This window comes from Mastigoproctus giganteus, chromosome 2 (genome assembly GCF_048544385.1).
Source record: "Mastigoproctus giganteus isolate SK-2022 chromosome 2, ASM4854438v1, whole genome shotgun sequence".
NCBI classification, from domain to species: domain Eukaryota; kingdom Metazoa; phylum Arthropoda; class Arachnida; order Uropygi; family Thelyphonidae; genus Mastigoproctus; species Mastigoproctus giganteus.
This window is the reverse complement of record NC_143576.1, coordinates 46,371,979-46,388,450: the sequence shown is the minus strand read 5'-3', so window position 1 is coordinate 46,388,450 and position 16,472 is coordinate 46,371,979. Positions and strand designations below refer to the sequence as shown.

The 16,472-nt window shown below is 38.1% G+C and overlaps 1 protein-coding gene across 4 annotated transcripts in view; it reads right to left on the bottom strand.

Moving 5' to 3' along the window:
• FAM21 (Family with sequence similarity 21) overlaps window positions 1–16,472 on the bottom strand; it is a 1,354,861-nt gene that overhangs the window by 409,396 nt on the left and 928,993 nt on the right. For all 4 annotated transcript variants that reach the window (XM_090388854.1, XM_090388862.1, XM_090388870.1 and 1 more), the window contains one exon: window positions 1,323–1,407. In XM_090388854.1, the coding sequence (XP_090244980.1) occupies window positions 1,323–1,407 (85 nt within the window). The remainder of the gene's footprint in view (window positions 1–1,322; window positions 1,408–16,472) is intronic.

Genomic DNA, 16,472 nt, shown 5'->3' with positions numbered 1-16,472 from the left:
CATTCTGTGATCACTTCCAACATTTATCTTATTCAGGACGGTAACATCATTCACAATATATCTTCTGTTAGTGAGGATGAAGTCGATTTCATTAGTTGTTAATCCATTTGGACTCTTCCATGTCCACTTTCTGTTCACCCTTTTCTTGAAAAAAGTGTTCATTACTGACATTCCTTGAGATTCTGCAAATTCCACAAGTCTTTCACCTCTTTTATTTCTTTCACCAATTCCAAAATTTCCTATAGTTCCTCTTTCTGCGCTGTTTTGCCTTTTTCCAACCTTAGCATTGAAGTCCCCCATAATAATAGTGTAGTGGATTTTCTGCTCATCTAGAAGACCCTCAATTTCAGTGTACATTTCTTCAACCTCTTCATCATCATGGCTCGATGTTGGTGCATAAATCATTATAATCTTTAGCTTGTACCTCGTAGAAATCTTGAGTATTAGTCTTGACACCCTTGGTGATGTACTTTTGAATTCCAAAATGTTGTTTTTAAAATCTTTATGGATCAGAAACCCAACTCCACCTTCACTCCTTTCACTGTTTCCATTGGTGTACAGCAGATTTCCACTTGATAAACTTATAAGTGATTCATTTTTTCTTCTTGTTTCGGCCAAACCGATGATATTCCAATTCACATTTTCTAATTCCTTTTCCAGCTCTAATATCCTGTCTTCACCGATGAGTGATCGTACGTTATAACAGGCCAAGTTCAATTTCCGTGCATGGCAGCCTGGTCGTACCCAGAGATTCTTAGCACCCTCTGCTTCCACTCTGATCCTCTCGCTGCCGTAAGAGGGAGAGTGAAAGCTGTTGGGGACTGAGGGCCATTTGTATTGTTGTGCTCTCATTGCTGGAGGGTTTGGTCTTTTCCTCTTCACGCTGACCAGGCGTCTTGAAGAGAACCACTCTACACGTTCGTTGCCACCTAAGTGACGTAACAGGGCTTACCATCGAGAAGGTGTGCATGAGTGGATTTTAGGGAGGCAGGCCAACCGGACTTCTCCTAAATCTTCTGTAATAGAGAGATATTGGATCCATCAGATGCAGCATGCACTGTAATAATTAATGCAACTTGTAGGTAAAGGGCCCACTGTTTGAAATACATTTGAAATGGCCTCTGGAAAATGTCAATCTATATATACACTTCCCAAAGTTCATATATCAAAAATATAGATCAATATGTTCACTTTTGAAAGGTTTAACAGGAGCCCCATGAAAATAGGAGTGTGCCTGACTTGATAAATTATTGACACTATCAATTATTCTATTTATGATTATTATTATCTAAATAAAGGTTAAATTAAAATAAATGCCATACTTCTGAATCTGCATTTACTGGCTGTTCCACTTGAAATAAACTTTCTCCTTCTGTAGACAATAATGAAAATCCTATAGGCTTTTTGCTAAGAAAAGGAAATTATACAATAGTATTTAGTTGTTATAAAATAAAAGAAATTAGTTGTTATAAAATGAAAGATCTTAATAAAAATTATTTCTATAATAAAACTTTGCAAAATGTCTGAAAAATTTAGTGAGAAGGATAATTAATTTTATGAATGTTGTCCCTGAATAACTATAGTTTCCTTATTCCCCCCCCACCCCATGGACAGATAGAGAGACACTTTAAGAAATACTACAGAAAGTTGTAGAAGTGGACTTGAGGATGGCAATACAGAAATGAGTATTCTTAGCTACAAAGAGTATGTATGTAGCTGAGAGCAAAGTTCAAATGTACTTAGTTTTGTTCTCAGATATTTTTTGCATTAGTAGCGTTTTCTGCTAATGCAGGAGTCACCAAACTACAGCCCGTGGGCCAGATCCAGCCCGCATAGTCTGTACATCCTGCGAGGCCCGCCCCGCACTGTGCTACAAATGATCAAAATTTCTAAAATATATTGTAATTATTTATATGGAAATATAATAAATAGTGAATCAACGAAATACTACTGTTTCAATGACAGCTTGTGAGCGGGGCTTATACCCTGGCAACAGCGAGCGGCACCGCACGTGACATCACAAAAGGGTGCTTTGTCAGGAACACCCGCCATTCGTTAACATAGTCATATCTACTGCCCATCTCTGTCGATCATGGTTATGGGATATGATCGCTAGGGTGCAGCAGGGGATAGATGTTAGCGCTATCAAAAGTTAGAGTGCAGTGCAACGTTCGGCTGCATATATTTGGAATATTTTCTGTGAAGATAAGATAAACCTCTGTTAAAAGAAATTAAAATAAGTGTAAGTAAAAATAAGGTAAATTCTTGCAAAATATTATATACAAATAGTAATTATATAGTAATATGTAAGTAAGAAATTGTTTCTCCTTTCTAGATATTTTTCTTCGCCATTCTCCCATAGTTATGGCTACTAAGAAAAGAAAAGAAAAGTAGATGCTGAGTGTCACCTTTTCAATGAAGAATGGGAAGAAAAGTACTTCTTTGTGGAAGCAAGTAACCAAAGGGCTATGTGCCTGATATGCACGACAGTGTTGCCGTTTTAAAAGAGTACAATCTTCGGCGTCATTATGAAACAAAACAAAACATCTTTCAACATTTTCGAAGTTTTCTGGAAAGTTACATACTGAAAAAATTAAATTCATAAAACAGTTTAGAATCACAAAGGCATGTGTTCACGAAAATATTTACTGAAAATGAATCTGTAACCCATGTAAGTTACAAAATAGTAAATAAGATGGTAGAGCGAAGAAAACCGTTCACTGATGGCAGCTTCATCAAAGAGTGTATGATGGGAGCGGCAAATGACTTGTGTCCTGAAAAAGCCGATTTATTTAGAAGTGTTAGCCTTTCAGCAAGTTCAGTTGTGCAGAGAACAGAAGAACTTGGAGAAAATATGGTACTGCAGATACGCGAAAAAGCTAGAATTGCAGCATGCACGGAACAACAACTAGAGAAGATATTTTCGTGGAAGTGCAGAAAACTTTGCAAAGCTATAACCTTTTGTGGAATCAGCTTCGATGTGTCACAGTTGATGGAGGAAAAAACATGGCTGGTGTTAGGAAGGGTCTCGTAGGAAAGATTAGAACTAAGTTAGAATATCTTCAACTTCCGGGTGCTTTGTTTATACACTGCATTATACATCAACAAGTACTATGTGGCAAAGACTTAGATATTTCTTGCGTACTGAAACCAGCCACCTCTGCGGTGAACTTTATTCGGGGCCATGCACTTAATCACCGCCAGTTCCAGGCTTTTCTTGAGGAAATTGACTCTGAATTTTGTGACTTACCTTATCACACAGCAGTGAGGTGGCTTAGCTGCGGTAAAGTCCTATTTTGTTTTTATAAGCTACGAAAAGAAATAGATATTTTCCTCACCAAAAAGGATAGCGCTGATACACTTCTATCAGATCCTACCTGGCTATCAAAATTGTCATTTTTGGTTGACATAACATCTCACATAAATGAATTGAATTTAAAACTTCAAGGAAAGGACAACTTTATCTGTGACCTTTACCGAATCATTAAAGGATTTTGAAGAAAGCTATTACTTTTTGAAGCACAACTAGAAAGAGGAGATTTCTCTCATTTTCAGTGTTTCAAAGAATTTCTTGCTGAAATCGGAGAAGATATCAATCTCGAGTTTCCAAAGAAAATTATTAATGACTTAAAAAAAAGCATTTTTTTGGAAAGATTTTCAGACCTCGACAAAATTGAGAGTGATATTCTTTTGTTTCAAAATCTGTTTCATTGTAACATTGATGACGTACCAGTCGAACTACAGTTAGAGATCATTGATTTACAAGCAAATGACCTACTGAAAGAGAAACACAGAGAAGGAAATCTTGTAGAATTTTATTGCTGCCTATCTGATAATGAGTTTTCAAAATTAAAGAAATTTGCCTCTGGTATGGCATCAGTGTTCGGTACAACTTATGTCTGTGAGCAAGCATTTTCAAAACTGAAATATATAAAGTCCACATATCGAACAAAGCTGAGTGATGAACATTTAAAGGCAATTCCTTGGTTGGGCATAGCAATTCAAAAGCAAACAATGATGATATTTTAAAAGCTAAATGCCAGTTCCAAAAATCACATTAATCTTTTCTGCTTATCTTATTCCTAATGTCGCCTTCCTTGATAAGTTTTTGATAAATAAATATATTTATTATCTTTATTTTTCTATATATTCTTTATTTTTGCATATTTTGTGTATTGGTAAATAAATATATTCGTTGTCTTCATTTTTGTTGTATTTACTGAATTGTACACATTGAACAAAATGATTATACGACCCACGCTTGTCAATCTCTGTTATCTGGCCCGTCGTGGAAAAAGTTTGGTGACCCCTGTGCTAATGCAAAAATCAAATGAATAATAATCTGGTGAATTTTCTGGGAATCTTAGACAATGGCAACTTCTAAAGGTGATTAAAGATTATGTAGTTTTTTATTTCCAATTGATAAATTATTGACATCATAAATTATTCTAATTTTGACTATTATTATCTAAAGAAAGATTTAATTAAAATGAATACCATACTGAAATAAATTGAATTTAATTAAAATTAATGCCATACTGAAATTAAAATAACCTTGAAATATATCCATTCTAAAGGAGATTATCTATGTTTGAATTCTTTGGTTATTTTTATAACATTAGCATTCAGTGATGAAACTACCGTACCACCACTGCAAGGATCTTGATGGCTGGTTTGATGTGACTGTTAAAGATTACATGGGGGGTCAATGTGAGCTTAACTAAGGTCAACCTGTGAATGAATTCTGACTTTCTACAAGTAATATTCAGAAGTTCTTTGAATAATGGTAATTTTGTTTGCTGAATTAAAGCCATCTGATTTCAGCCAAATTTCTTGTATCCATGTTTAATGCATACTATTATGCTAGTTTTCCATATTAATGTCCGAAGTTTTTAGAAGTTCTTTTTGTATGTTTTAATTCAAATTGTTTTTTCCACCTTTTTGAAAGTCAAAAGTTTGCTGCAGTGGTATTCCCACTGCAGACATTCATAAGCAGGAGAAAAACAGGTGGTTCAAAAAAAGACGAAGTGCAGTGTAATAATTCCCAAAAAACAGGAGGGAAAACAAGAAATTTTTTTGGAAGCACTTTGTCTTCTTTTTTCAAATCTTCATCTTTTATCTGTATTAATCTGTGTACAGTCTGCTTTTAACCATTACTTCATCTAATATTTTTCTGTTGTTGTCATGGAGTTTTACAACAGGCTGCCAGGACCATATTGTGTCTTTCAAATGGTTAGTACGAAATACTAAATTTATTGAAATAGGTGTTATATTTTATGATATATACCAGGGTGGCCAACAAGTAGATTGCGATCTATTAGTTGATCGCGGCTTTAATTTCTGTCGATCACGACGAATTTTAAATATATATAAAAAATAGATTAGTCAAAACCTAAATGTTATTATTATGCGCCCCACTATATACGCTTATTATAAATCCGTTTAACCACATGACCACTCGTCGCCGCGCAGCCGGTAGGATTGTCTAGTGAAAATTCACGCAGTTACGTTTAGGAGAGCATAGCATATGTGTCAAATTCTTATTTGGCTTACTAAATATTAATAACTGGACAGTGCTTAATGCTAATTTAATACCCTTTGATTTAAAATGAATACTAAGAAAAAGGGTAAAACATCATTTTCACCAAGAGTGGGAACTAGAATACTTTTTTGTAATGATAAAAGAAAAATGTTATTTTATTTGGAATGCTTCCGTGGCTATACCCAAAAAAACGAAATTTAGAGAGGCACTTCAAAGTGCTCAATGGTAAATACCAATTGCATTTTTCGCCTAATAGTGACGTTAGAAAAAATAAATTAAAAGAACTTAAATCCAGATTATTCGCACAACAAATTTTCATTTCTCTGTGACCCTAATTTACAATCTATAGCAGCAACTGTAGCATCATTTAAAGTGAGTCATTTCTTGTAAAAAATGCAAATCATTTTCTGATGGTCATCAAAGGTGCATTTTTAGAAATAACAGATTCTCTTTTTGAAAATTTTAAGAACAAAAATAGAATTAAAAGTGCCCTTCAAGATCTGCAATTATCTTGAAATACTGTGATGCGATGCATTGAAAAAATGAGTAAAAATGTGAGCGAACAATTGTGTGCTCATAATGCTAATTGTGTGTCCTTTTCTGTACAACAGACATCGGTGATTTAGCTCAATTGCTCATTGTCATTCGTATGGTTTCGATGATTCTGCCACTAGAGAAGAACTGCTGGATATGGTTTCGTTAAAAGAAAGAACTAGAGGTTTTTGATATATTTAACACATTAAAAAATTTTATTGAAAATATTAAATTACCACTATTTAAGCTCGTATCAATAACAACAAATGGAGCTAAAGCAATGACAGGACAACTTAACGGATTCATTACATTGTGCCAAAAGGATGATGAATTCCCAGATTTTTTGAGTTACCATTGTATCATCCACCAAAAAGTGTTAGCCAGCAAAAGATTAAATACTAAAAGTATTATGGAAATAGCTTTCAAAATCGTGAATTCCACAGAGGACAATCTCTTCAAAGGAGACTGTTCAAAATGCACCTCGATGAAAATGAACCAGATCTGATATTACACACAGATGTGAAGTGGCTGAGTCGGAGTAAGTTTCTACAGATTTCGAAATTTGCTGAATGAAATTAAAAAATTTGTCGATCAAAGTGGAAATGATTACAAGCAGCTGCAAGATATGGTGTGGTTGTGTGATCTGGCTTTTTTGGCAGATTTTACCAGTACATTAAGTGATCTGAATTTGGAATTACAAGGAAAAAATAAAAATGTGGTTGACACGATTAGTAGTATTTCTGCGAATAAATATCAATTTTTGGCAATGGCTAAGGATCTCAAAGAAAAAAAATTCGACCATTTTGCAAATATGCAAGATCATTTGAAAAGTATCCTATTTTTGAATTTAATAGTGTGAAATATGTTTCTGAAATTGAGAAAGTTGTGGATGATTTTGAAATCAGATTCAGTGATTTTAAAACAATTGAAGACATTGTACAATATATTTCTTGTCCATTTAAGGTCGACTAAGAAACAAATTGCAGAAAAAAATTTGTAAGATTTTTACCAACGAGAAAATATTACTTGAAAATGAAATTATTACATTGCAAAATGATATCTTCCTAAAATCCAGGTCACCAGAAAGACTTTTGGAAATATGTTTGCCGAGAAAAGTACTTAAATGTCAAAAAATGCAGTGAACTTTTAAAATCCTGTTTTGGTTCCACATATCTATGTGAATTGGCCTTTTTGTATTTGAAACAAACAAAGAATCGCTGTGCTCTTACGGAGTTGCATACAGAAGAAAGATTATTTACAGTTGGCCTTATCACAGTATATCCCTGATTTTTAAAGCTTGGCAGATGAGAGGAAGACACAGACTTCGCATAAATTAAAATTTTAAATACGTATGAATTTAAAATAAAAATTCTGAATTGTATTTAATTTTAAAATTTATAAACAACATTTTTCAATGTGTTGATTAACTTTTTTAACCATGTGCAAATGAAATTTTTGAGATGGTAGATCGCGGCATATTTTGAAGAAAAAAAAAAGTCGATCGCATCACAATTTAAGTTGGCCACCCCTGATATATATCCGTAGCCAGGTGGGAAGGAGCAGCAGTGCGTAGCACACGCTTCTTGATTAAACCGGGGTTCGGGCCCGTCACCACCAAATACGGAGGATGCGGAAAGGTCAGGGAATGACGACCGCATATCCCGGAGCAATATGGCCTTAGTTGCTAATGCTCCTAAAAACGAAATAACAAACAACAACAACCCTGATATATACAGGAAAGATTGCTTCTACAGGGATGGGATACACTTAAATAGAAAGGGTGCAAGAATATTTGCTGATGCTATCGAGGCAGTGTTAGGTGGGTCGGAAAACTGCTAGCTTGGGGGGATACAAAGACGAATACATTAACAGTAGCCACTGGCAGAGGTGAAAGAGTTTCTTGCACTGCTTCTATTGGAATGAGCAGAAGCCTGAAAAACAAGATTCAGGATATTTCAGAGACAGCTGGGAGTCATTCCGGTACAAGTAAACACATGGGTTGTGTTAGGGTAGCTAAGAATAGAAATAGGTGCATGTATACTTGCCTGTACACCAATGCTAGGAGTTTAGTAAATAAATTTGATGAATTTGAGGTATTGCTCAAAACATCAAAGGCAGATATTGTTGGGATATCAGAGACTTGGTGTCACACAGATATAAGGGATGCAGAACTGGAATTTGGGGAGTACAACTTCTACAGAAAGGATAGACTGGATAGGAAGGGAGGAGGGGTTATGCTATTAGTTAAGAAATACATAAAATCTAAGGAAGTGAAGCCAGTGGACATCGCTGGACAGTGCAGTGTCGAGTCAGTTTGGTGTAACATAAGCATTGGGAGATCAAAATTGAGAGTAGGAGTGTGCTATAGGCCTAATGACTCTGATGAGTATAATAAGAAACTGTACAGAGAAATAGAGTGGGCCAGTAAATCAGAGAGTCTAATAATGGAGGATTTTAATTTCCCAGATATTGACTGGAATTTGGGAGCTGGTCACTCACACACTAGCAAGGCTTTTGTGGATTTATTGTATGATTGTTTTCTACATCAGCATGTTCGGGTGGCAACTAGAGGGAGGAATACTCTTGATTTGATTATCAGCAGTGATTCTTCATGCATTAAGAATCTGCACATAAATGAACCACTAGGTGACAGTGATCACAGTGTGCTGAAGTGGGATTTACTCAAAGAGGTAACTACCATTAGGGGTAAAGGGAAGAGGTATTGCTTTCGTAAAGGCGACTAGGATGGACTGAGACAGTATTTAAATTCTATACAGTGGGACCAACTGATGATGTTACCAACAGCAAATGCAAAACGGGAAGCATTCAAAGAACTTATCTTGGAAGCTACTAGGCTTTACATACCAACTAAGAAATATTGTTCAAGGTTTAGGCCTAAATGGATGTCAGATGAACTGATGAGGCATATGGCAGAGAAGAAACATGCATGGGATACACAAATTAACACATGACACAGAAGCCTATGATAGATACAAGTTGATCTGTAACCAAGTTACAAAGGAAGTTAGGCAGGCGAAGGCAGAGTACGAGAAATCTTTGGCAAGGGATACAAAGAAAAACAGCAAAGAGTTCTTTACTTATGTAAACTCTAGAAGGAAGGGGATGAATCAGATTGGTCCACTTGATATCGATGGGTCAACTGTTGATGATCCTACTCAGGTAGCTAACAAACTAAATGAATATTTTGCATCGACATTCACACATGAGGAGTTATTTAGCGAGGGGAAAGCCAGAGGTGTATTCAACTCTAGCAGTAAGCTAGAGAATCTTGTAATAACTGAGAGTAAAGTGGAGGAGAAATTGTTGAAGATAAACACAAGAAAGGCACCCGGGGTGGATGGGATCTATACAGTTATATTAAAGGAGGCAGCAGAGGAAGTAAGCAAACCCTTAGCCATAATTACGAGAGCTTCCTTGGACTCAGGGGAGGTACCCACAGACTGGAGATGTGCAAATGTGACCCCAATTCACAAAGGAGGATCAAAGGCTGACACAAGCAATTATAGACCTGTGAGTTTAACTTCTGTTCCAGGAAATTTAATAGAGGCACTAGTTAAAGAAGCACTGCAGGAATATTTAGACAAGACTTCAGTTATAGCTCGGACACAGAATGGTTTTGTAAAGGGGACGTCTTGCCTGACCAATTTGATTGGATACTATGATGCAGTCACAAAGGAACTGTCTTAGAAAGGATGCAGGGAATAACTTTGATATTATATACTTGGATCTTAGAAAGGCTTTTGATACTGTTGCACATGGAAGACTGCTACACAAATTGGAGCAGTGTGACATTGGAGGCAAATTGCTGCTCTGGATAAAGGGGTGGTGAGGGGGAGAAGACAGAGAGTGGTAATCAATGGACACTGCTCATCGTGGACTAATGTTATTAGTGGAGTCCCTCAGGGCTCAGTGTTGGGTCCATTATTGTTCTCTGTATTCATAAATGATATTGATGATGGTATATTAAGCTTAATGTCCAAGTTTGCAGACGATACAAAGGTAGGCAGGGTTGTCAAGGACACTACTGACACTATGCTGCTGCAACAGGTTCTGGAAAGGTTGAGCAGATGGAGTTTAACATTGACAAATGTAAAGTACTACACATGGGAAACAGCAACCCCAGAGCAACGTATCAACTCTGTGGTACTACACTGACTGTGGTAGAGAATGAAAGGGACTTGGCTGGTTGTGCAGGCAGATATGAAGTTCTCTGAGCAGTGCAGACGGGTTGCAAGAGTAGCTCATGGAGTATTGTCAATGATATACAGGAATTTTTCCAGCAGGGATAAGGAGCTGATTATTCCCTTGTATAAAGCAATGGTCAGGCCACACCTAGAGTACTGTATACAGGTCTGGAGGCCTCATTTAAAGAAGGATGTAGAGCTGCTGGAACGAGTACAGAGAAGGGCAACAAGATTATGAAACAAGTGAATGGAACAAAGGGGTGCTCTTATGAAGAAAGGCTTAAGTTTTGCAAATTACAGTGTCTGGAGACTAGGCACCAGCGAGGTGATATGATAGAGGTGTATAAAGCATTGAATGGTTTGAGCATGCTCAATGCTGATGGGATTCTTCCTCTCCCTCAGAATAGCATTAGCATTAATAGAGGCATTTGATGCAAGAAAGCAAGCTTATGCAGCATCAGCCAAAAAAAAAAAAACCCACCTCCACTTCACCCCTCTGTTCGTTTAAAATACCTGTCCAGCCGAGCCTTAAACTTATTTAGGCTATCAACCTCCACGACAAGGGCGGGAAGTCTGTTCCACCAACCAACCAACCACCCGCTGGCTAAAGGCAAATTTCCGCACATCTATCCTACATCTGTCTTTCCTCAATTTGAATTTATGCCTTTTCAGGTGATTATTCTGAGCTAGAGGAAGAATCCCATCAGCATTGAGCATGCTCAAACCATTCAAGGCTTTATACACCTCTATCAGATCACTGGCTGGTGCCTAGTCTCCAGACACTGTAATTTGCAAAACTTAAGCCTTTCTTCATAAGAGCACCCCTTTGTTCCATTCACTAATCTTGTTGCCCTTCTCTGTACTCGTTCCAGCAGCTCTACATCCTTCTTGAAATGAGGCCTCCAGACCTGTATACAGTACTCTAGGTGTGGCCTGACCATTGCTTTATACAAGGGAATAATCAGCTCCTTATCCCTGCTGGAAAAATTCCTGTATATCATTGACAATACTCCATGAGCTACTCTTGCAGCCCGTCTGCACTGCTCAGAGAACTTCATATCTGCCTGCACAACCAGCCAAGTCCCTTTCATTCTCTACCACTGTCAGTGTAGTACCACAGAGTTGATACGTTGCTCTGGGGTTGCTGTTTCCCATGTGTAGTACTTTACATTTGTCAATGTTAAACTTCATTTGCCACCTCTCAGCCCATCTGCTCAACCTTTCCAGATCCTGTTGCAGCAGCATACTGTCAGTAGTGTCCTTGACAACCCTGCCAACCTTTTTATCATTTGCAAACTTGGACATTAAGCTTGATATACAATCATCAATATCATTTATAAATACAGAACACAATAATGGACCCAACACTGAGCCCTGGGGGACCCCACTAACAACATTAGTCCACGATGAGCAGTGTCCATTGATTACCACTCTCTGTCTTCTCCCCCTCAACTACCCCTTTATCCACAGCAGCAATTTGCCTCCAATGTCACACTGCTCCAATTTGTGTAGCAGTCTTCCATGTGCAACAGTATCAAAAGCCTTTCTAAGATCCAAGTATATAATATCAAAGCTATTCCCTGAATCCAGTTATTTTGTGACTGCATCATAGTATCCAATCAAATTGGTCAGGCAAGACTTCCCCTTAACAAAACCATGCTGTGTCCGAGCTATAACTGAAATCTTGTCTAAATGATCCTGTAGTGCTTCTTCAACCAGTGCCTCCATTAATTTTCCTGGAACAGAAGTTAAGCTCACAGGTCTATAATTACTTGTGTCAGCCTTTGATCCTCCTTTGTGAATTGGGGTCACATTTGCACATTTCCAGTCTATGGGTACCTCCCCTGAGTCCAAGGAAGCTCTAATAATTATGGCTAATGGTTTGCTTACTTCCTTTGCTGCCTCCTTTAATATAACTGGATAGATCCCATCCACCCAGGGTGCCTTTCTTGTGTTTATCTTCAACAATTTCTCCTCCACTTTACTCCCAGTTATTTCAAGATTCTGTAGCTTACTGCTAGAGCTGAATACACCTCTGGCATTCCCCTCGCTGAATAACTCCTCATGTGTGAATGTCGATGCAAAATATTCATTTAGTTTGTTAGCTACCTGAGCAGGATCATCAACAGTTGCCCCATCAATATCAAGTGGACCAATCTGATTCATCCCCTTCCTTCTAGAGTTTACATAAGTAAAGAACTCTTTGATGTTTTTCGTTGCATCCCTTGCAAAGGATTTCTCGTAATCTGCCTTCGCCTGCCTAACCTCCTTTGTAACTTGGTTGCATATTAACTTGTATCTATCATAGGCTTCTGTGTCATGTGTTAATTTGTAAGTATCCCATGCATTTTTCTTCTCTGCCATATGCCTCATTAGTTCATCTGACATCCATTTTGGCCTAAACCTTGAACAATATTTCTTAGTTGGTATGTAAAGCCTAGTAGCTTCCAAGATAAGTTCTTTGAATGCTTCCCATTTTGAATTTGCTGTTGGTAACATCATCAGTTGGTCCCACTGTATAGAATTTAAATACTGTCTCAGTCCATCATAGTCGCCTTTATGGAAGCAATAACCCTTCCCTTTACCCCTAATGGTAGTTATCTCTTTGAGTAAATCCCACTTCAGCACACTGTGATCACTGCCAGCTAGTGGTTCATTTATCTGCAGATTCTTAATGCATGAAGAATCACTGCTGATAATCAAATCAAGAGTATTATTCCCTCTAGTTGCCTCCCGAACATGCTGATGTAGAAAACAATCATCCAATAAATCCACAAAAGCCCTGCTAGTGTGTGAGTGACCAGCCCCCAAATTCCAGTCAATATCTGGGAAATTAAAATCTCCCATTAAAAGACTCTCTGATTTACTGGCCCACTCTATTTCCCTGTACAGTTCCTTATTATACTCATCAGAGTCATTAGGCCTATAGCACACTCCTACTCTCAATTTTGATCTCCCAATGCTTATGTCACACCAAACTGACTCAACACTGCACTGTCCAGCGATGTCAACTGGCTTCACTTCCTTGGTTTTTATGTGTTTCTTAACTAATAGCATAACCCCTCCCCCCTTCCTATCCTGTCTATCCTTTCTGTAGACGTTGTACTCCCAAAATTCCAGTTCTGCATCCCTTATATCTGTGTGACACCACGTCTCTGAAATTTCAACAATATCTTCCTTTGATGTTTTGAGCAATACCTCAAATTCATCAAATTTATTTACTAAACTCCTAGCATTGGTGTACACGCAAGTATACCTGCACCTGTTTCTATTCTTAGCTACCCTAACACAACCATTTGTTTACTTGTACCGCAATGGCTCCTAGCAGTCTCTGAAATATCATGCATCTTGTTTTTCAGGCTTCTGCTCATTCTAATAGAAGCAGTGCAAGAATCTCTTTCACCTCTGCCACTGGCTACTGTCAATCTATTGGTCTTTGTCTCCCCCCCCAAGCTAGCAGTTTTCCGACTCACCTAACACTGCCTCGATAGCATCAACAAATATTCTTGTACCCTTTCTATTTAAGGGTATCCCATCCCTGCAGAAGCAATCTCTCCTGTTAACAAGTACAGCCCAGGCTGAAAAAAATTCTACCCCTTGAGCCTTGCACAATCTTTCCAGGGCCGAATTGGTCGACAAGGCTCTCATCATATACTCCCTCCTATCGTGTCTGGGCAGAATTGCAGACACTTTCAAATTCAACCCTAATTCTCGGCTTTTGTTCAACAGTGACCTGTACTTGTTAAGTAATTCTGCCGGTCTGAGATATAATCACCTGAGAGGGCATGAATTCAAATTGAGGAAAGACAGATGTAGGATAGACGTTTGGAAATTTGCCTTTAGCCAGCGAGTGGTTGGTTGGTGGAACAGACTTCCATCCCTTGTCGTGGAAGTTGATAGCCTAAATAAGTTTAAGGCTCAGCTGGACATGTATTTTGAACGAACAGAGGGGTGAAGTGGAAGTGTTTTTTTTTTTTTTTTCTTTTTTTTTGGCTGATGCTGCATAAGCTTGCTTTCTTGCATCAAATGCCTCTACTAATGCTAATGCTAAACAGTTTAGGAAGGTAGTAGTAGTAGTAGTGGCATGTAATGCAAGAAAGCAAGTGTATGAACTTATGCAGCATCAGTCAAAAAAAAAAAAAAAAATCACACCATTCCCTCCAAATGCCTGTCCAGTTCTTCCTTAAATTTATTTAACCTATCAACTTCCACAACGACAGATGGAACTTTGTTCCAGCAATTAACCACCCGCTGGCTAAAGGCAAATTTCTGCACAGCTATTCTACATCTGTCTTTTCTTAATTTGAATTTATGCCCCCTTAGGTTTGTAATCTGAACAAGTGGAAGGATCCCATCAGAATTCAGCATGCTCAACCCATTCAAGGCCTTATACACTCAATCAGATCACCGTGCAGATGCCTAGTCTCCAGCCACTGCAATTTGCAGAACTTAAGACTCTCTTGGTAAGAGGATCCCTTCATTCCCCTCAGCAATCTTGTTGCCCTTCTCTGTACACGCTCAAGCAAATCTACATCCTTCCTAAAATGAGGCCTCCAGACCTGTATGCAGTACTCAAGGCATGGCCTGACCATTGCCTTATAGAGGGGCAATCACCTCCTTCTCCCTGCTAGCAAAATTCCTATCTATTATTGACAAAACACCATGACCTGCCCTGGCAGCCTGTCTGCATTGCTCAGAAAACTTCATATCTGACTGCACAATTACTCCCAGGTCCTTTTCATTTTCTACCACCTTAAGTGTAGTACCACACAGTTGGTACATTTCTCTGGGGTTACTTCTACCCATATGCAGTACTTTGCATTTGTCAAGGTTAAACTTCAGTTGCCATTTCTTAGCCCATCTGCCCAAATTATCTAGATCCTGTTGCAGTAGCACACTGCCATTACTGTCATTAATAACCCTGGCAAAAAAAAAAATGAAACAGTTCTGTTTTATTAGTATCATCTCCGAGAATCTGCATTAATGATAATGATGACTGTGATTTATCAAATGATTTAAAGGTGTTTGAATAGATATTTAGAAACTGGGGACACAGTCTACTAATAAATGACGAACAGTCAGTTGTACATGACATGATGAGCATTGGGTAGCACTGTCATTCATTAACTGATACAGGTGAGTGAGGTGAGTATGCCCAATTCTTAGCCTTCCTAAAATTATTTCATTATGCCTGTGTTTTCGGGAGCTGGAGAGCCACAGTTTTGTTTCTGGTTTTATTTGGTAGAGTTTGTTTCCTAGATAACCTCTCGAGATTAGTGACCAGCTGTTAGAACACGCTTTACGGATGAAGTGTTTGTAATCTGTATACGGAATTTGAAAGATTTGAGAAATAGTAGTTTCTGGTTTGGCTGAAATATCTGCTTTTTCACTGCCGGCTATCCCAGAATGTTCTGGGATCTAGCAGAATGTCATAGTTTGGTTCGACTCATTACAAGCACGTAACTTGTAATGTATTTGTTTTTTTTATAGGGTGAGAGGAGTTGTTACTACTAGTTATAGCAGTGATAGCACTGAGTGAGTCTGTGTATATTAAAGCAGGGGTAATTAAAAGTTCAGTAATCTGATGAAGAGCTAAGTTTATAGCGTAAAGCGCAGCAGTAAAGATACTGCATTCTAATGGTAATGAAACAGAAATGGTGAATGAAGGGAAGACTGCCGCAGAGCCTACTTGGGTCTCAGTTTTTGATCCAACCGTATAGATTTTACAGGCCTCTGAGTTTGAGCTTCATGTAATTGTGCGATATTAGAGGGGGACAAGGTGTTCTTCCCCCACTGTTGAAAAATAGTCGTCATAATTTTCAGAAATATTTGTCCGAGGCGGATTCCTTTTTTGCTGATTTCTATATTTAGTTAGTCAGTTCTTTAAGTCTAAGTGGAGCAGGTCAGTTTTCATTTGGCTTACTGTTGTAAAATGACTCCCATTCAGTATTGTACAGACATCTCTAACTAGGGTAGGAGGGAAGACTGTGAATTTTTGCGGCATACATCAAAAGTAATGTTTTCCTCTGAAGATGTGAAGGAGGTTCATGAGCTTCAATATAAAGGCTTTGAACTTGGGAGATTCTGAAAGCCCCTAGAGAAACTCTCAGCACACTGTGCTGGATCGTATTCAATTGCTGTAAAGTAGTTTTTCTCGCAGAGTCACACTGGAGAACCAAAGCCTAAGCGGG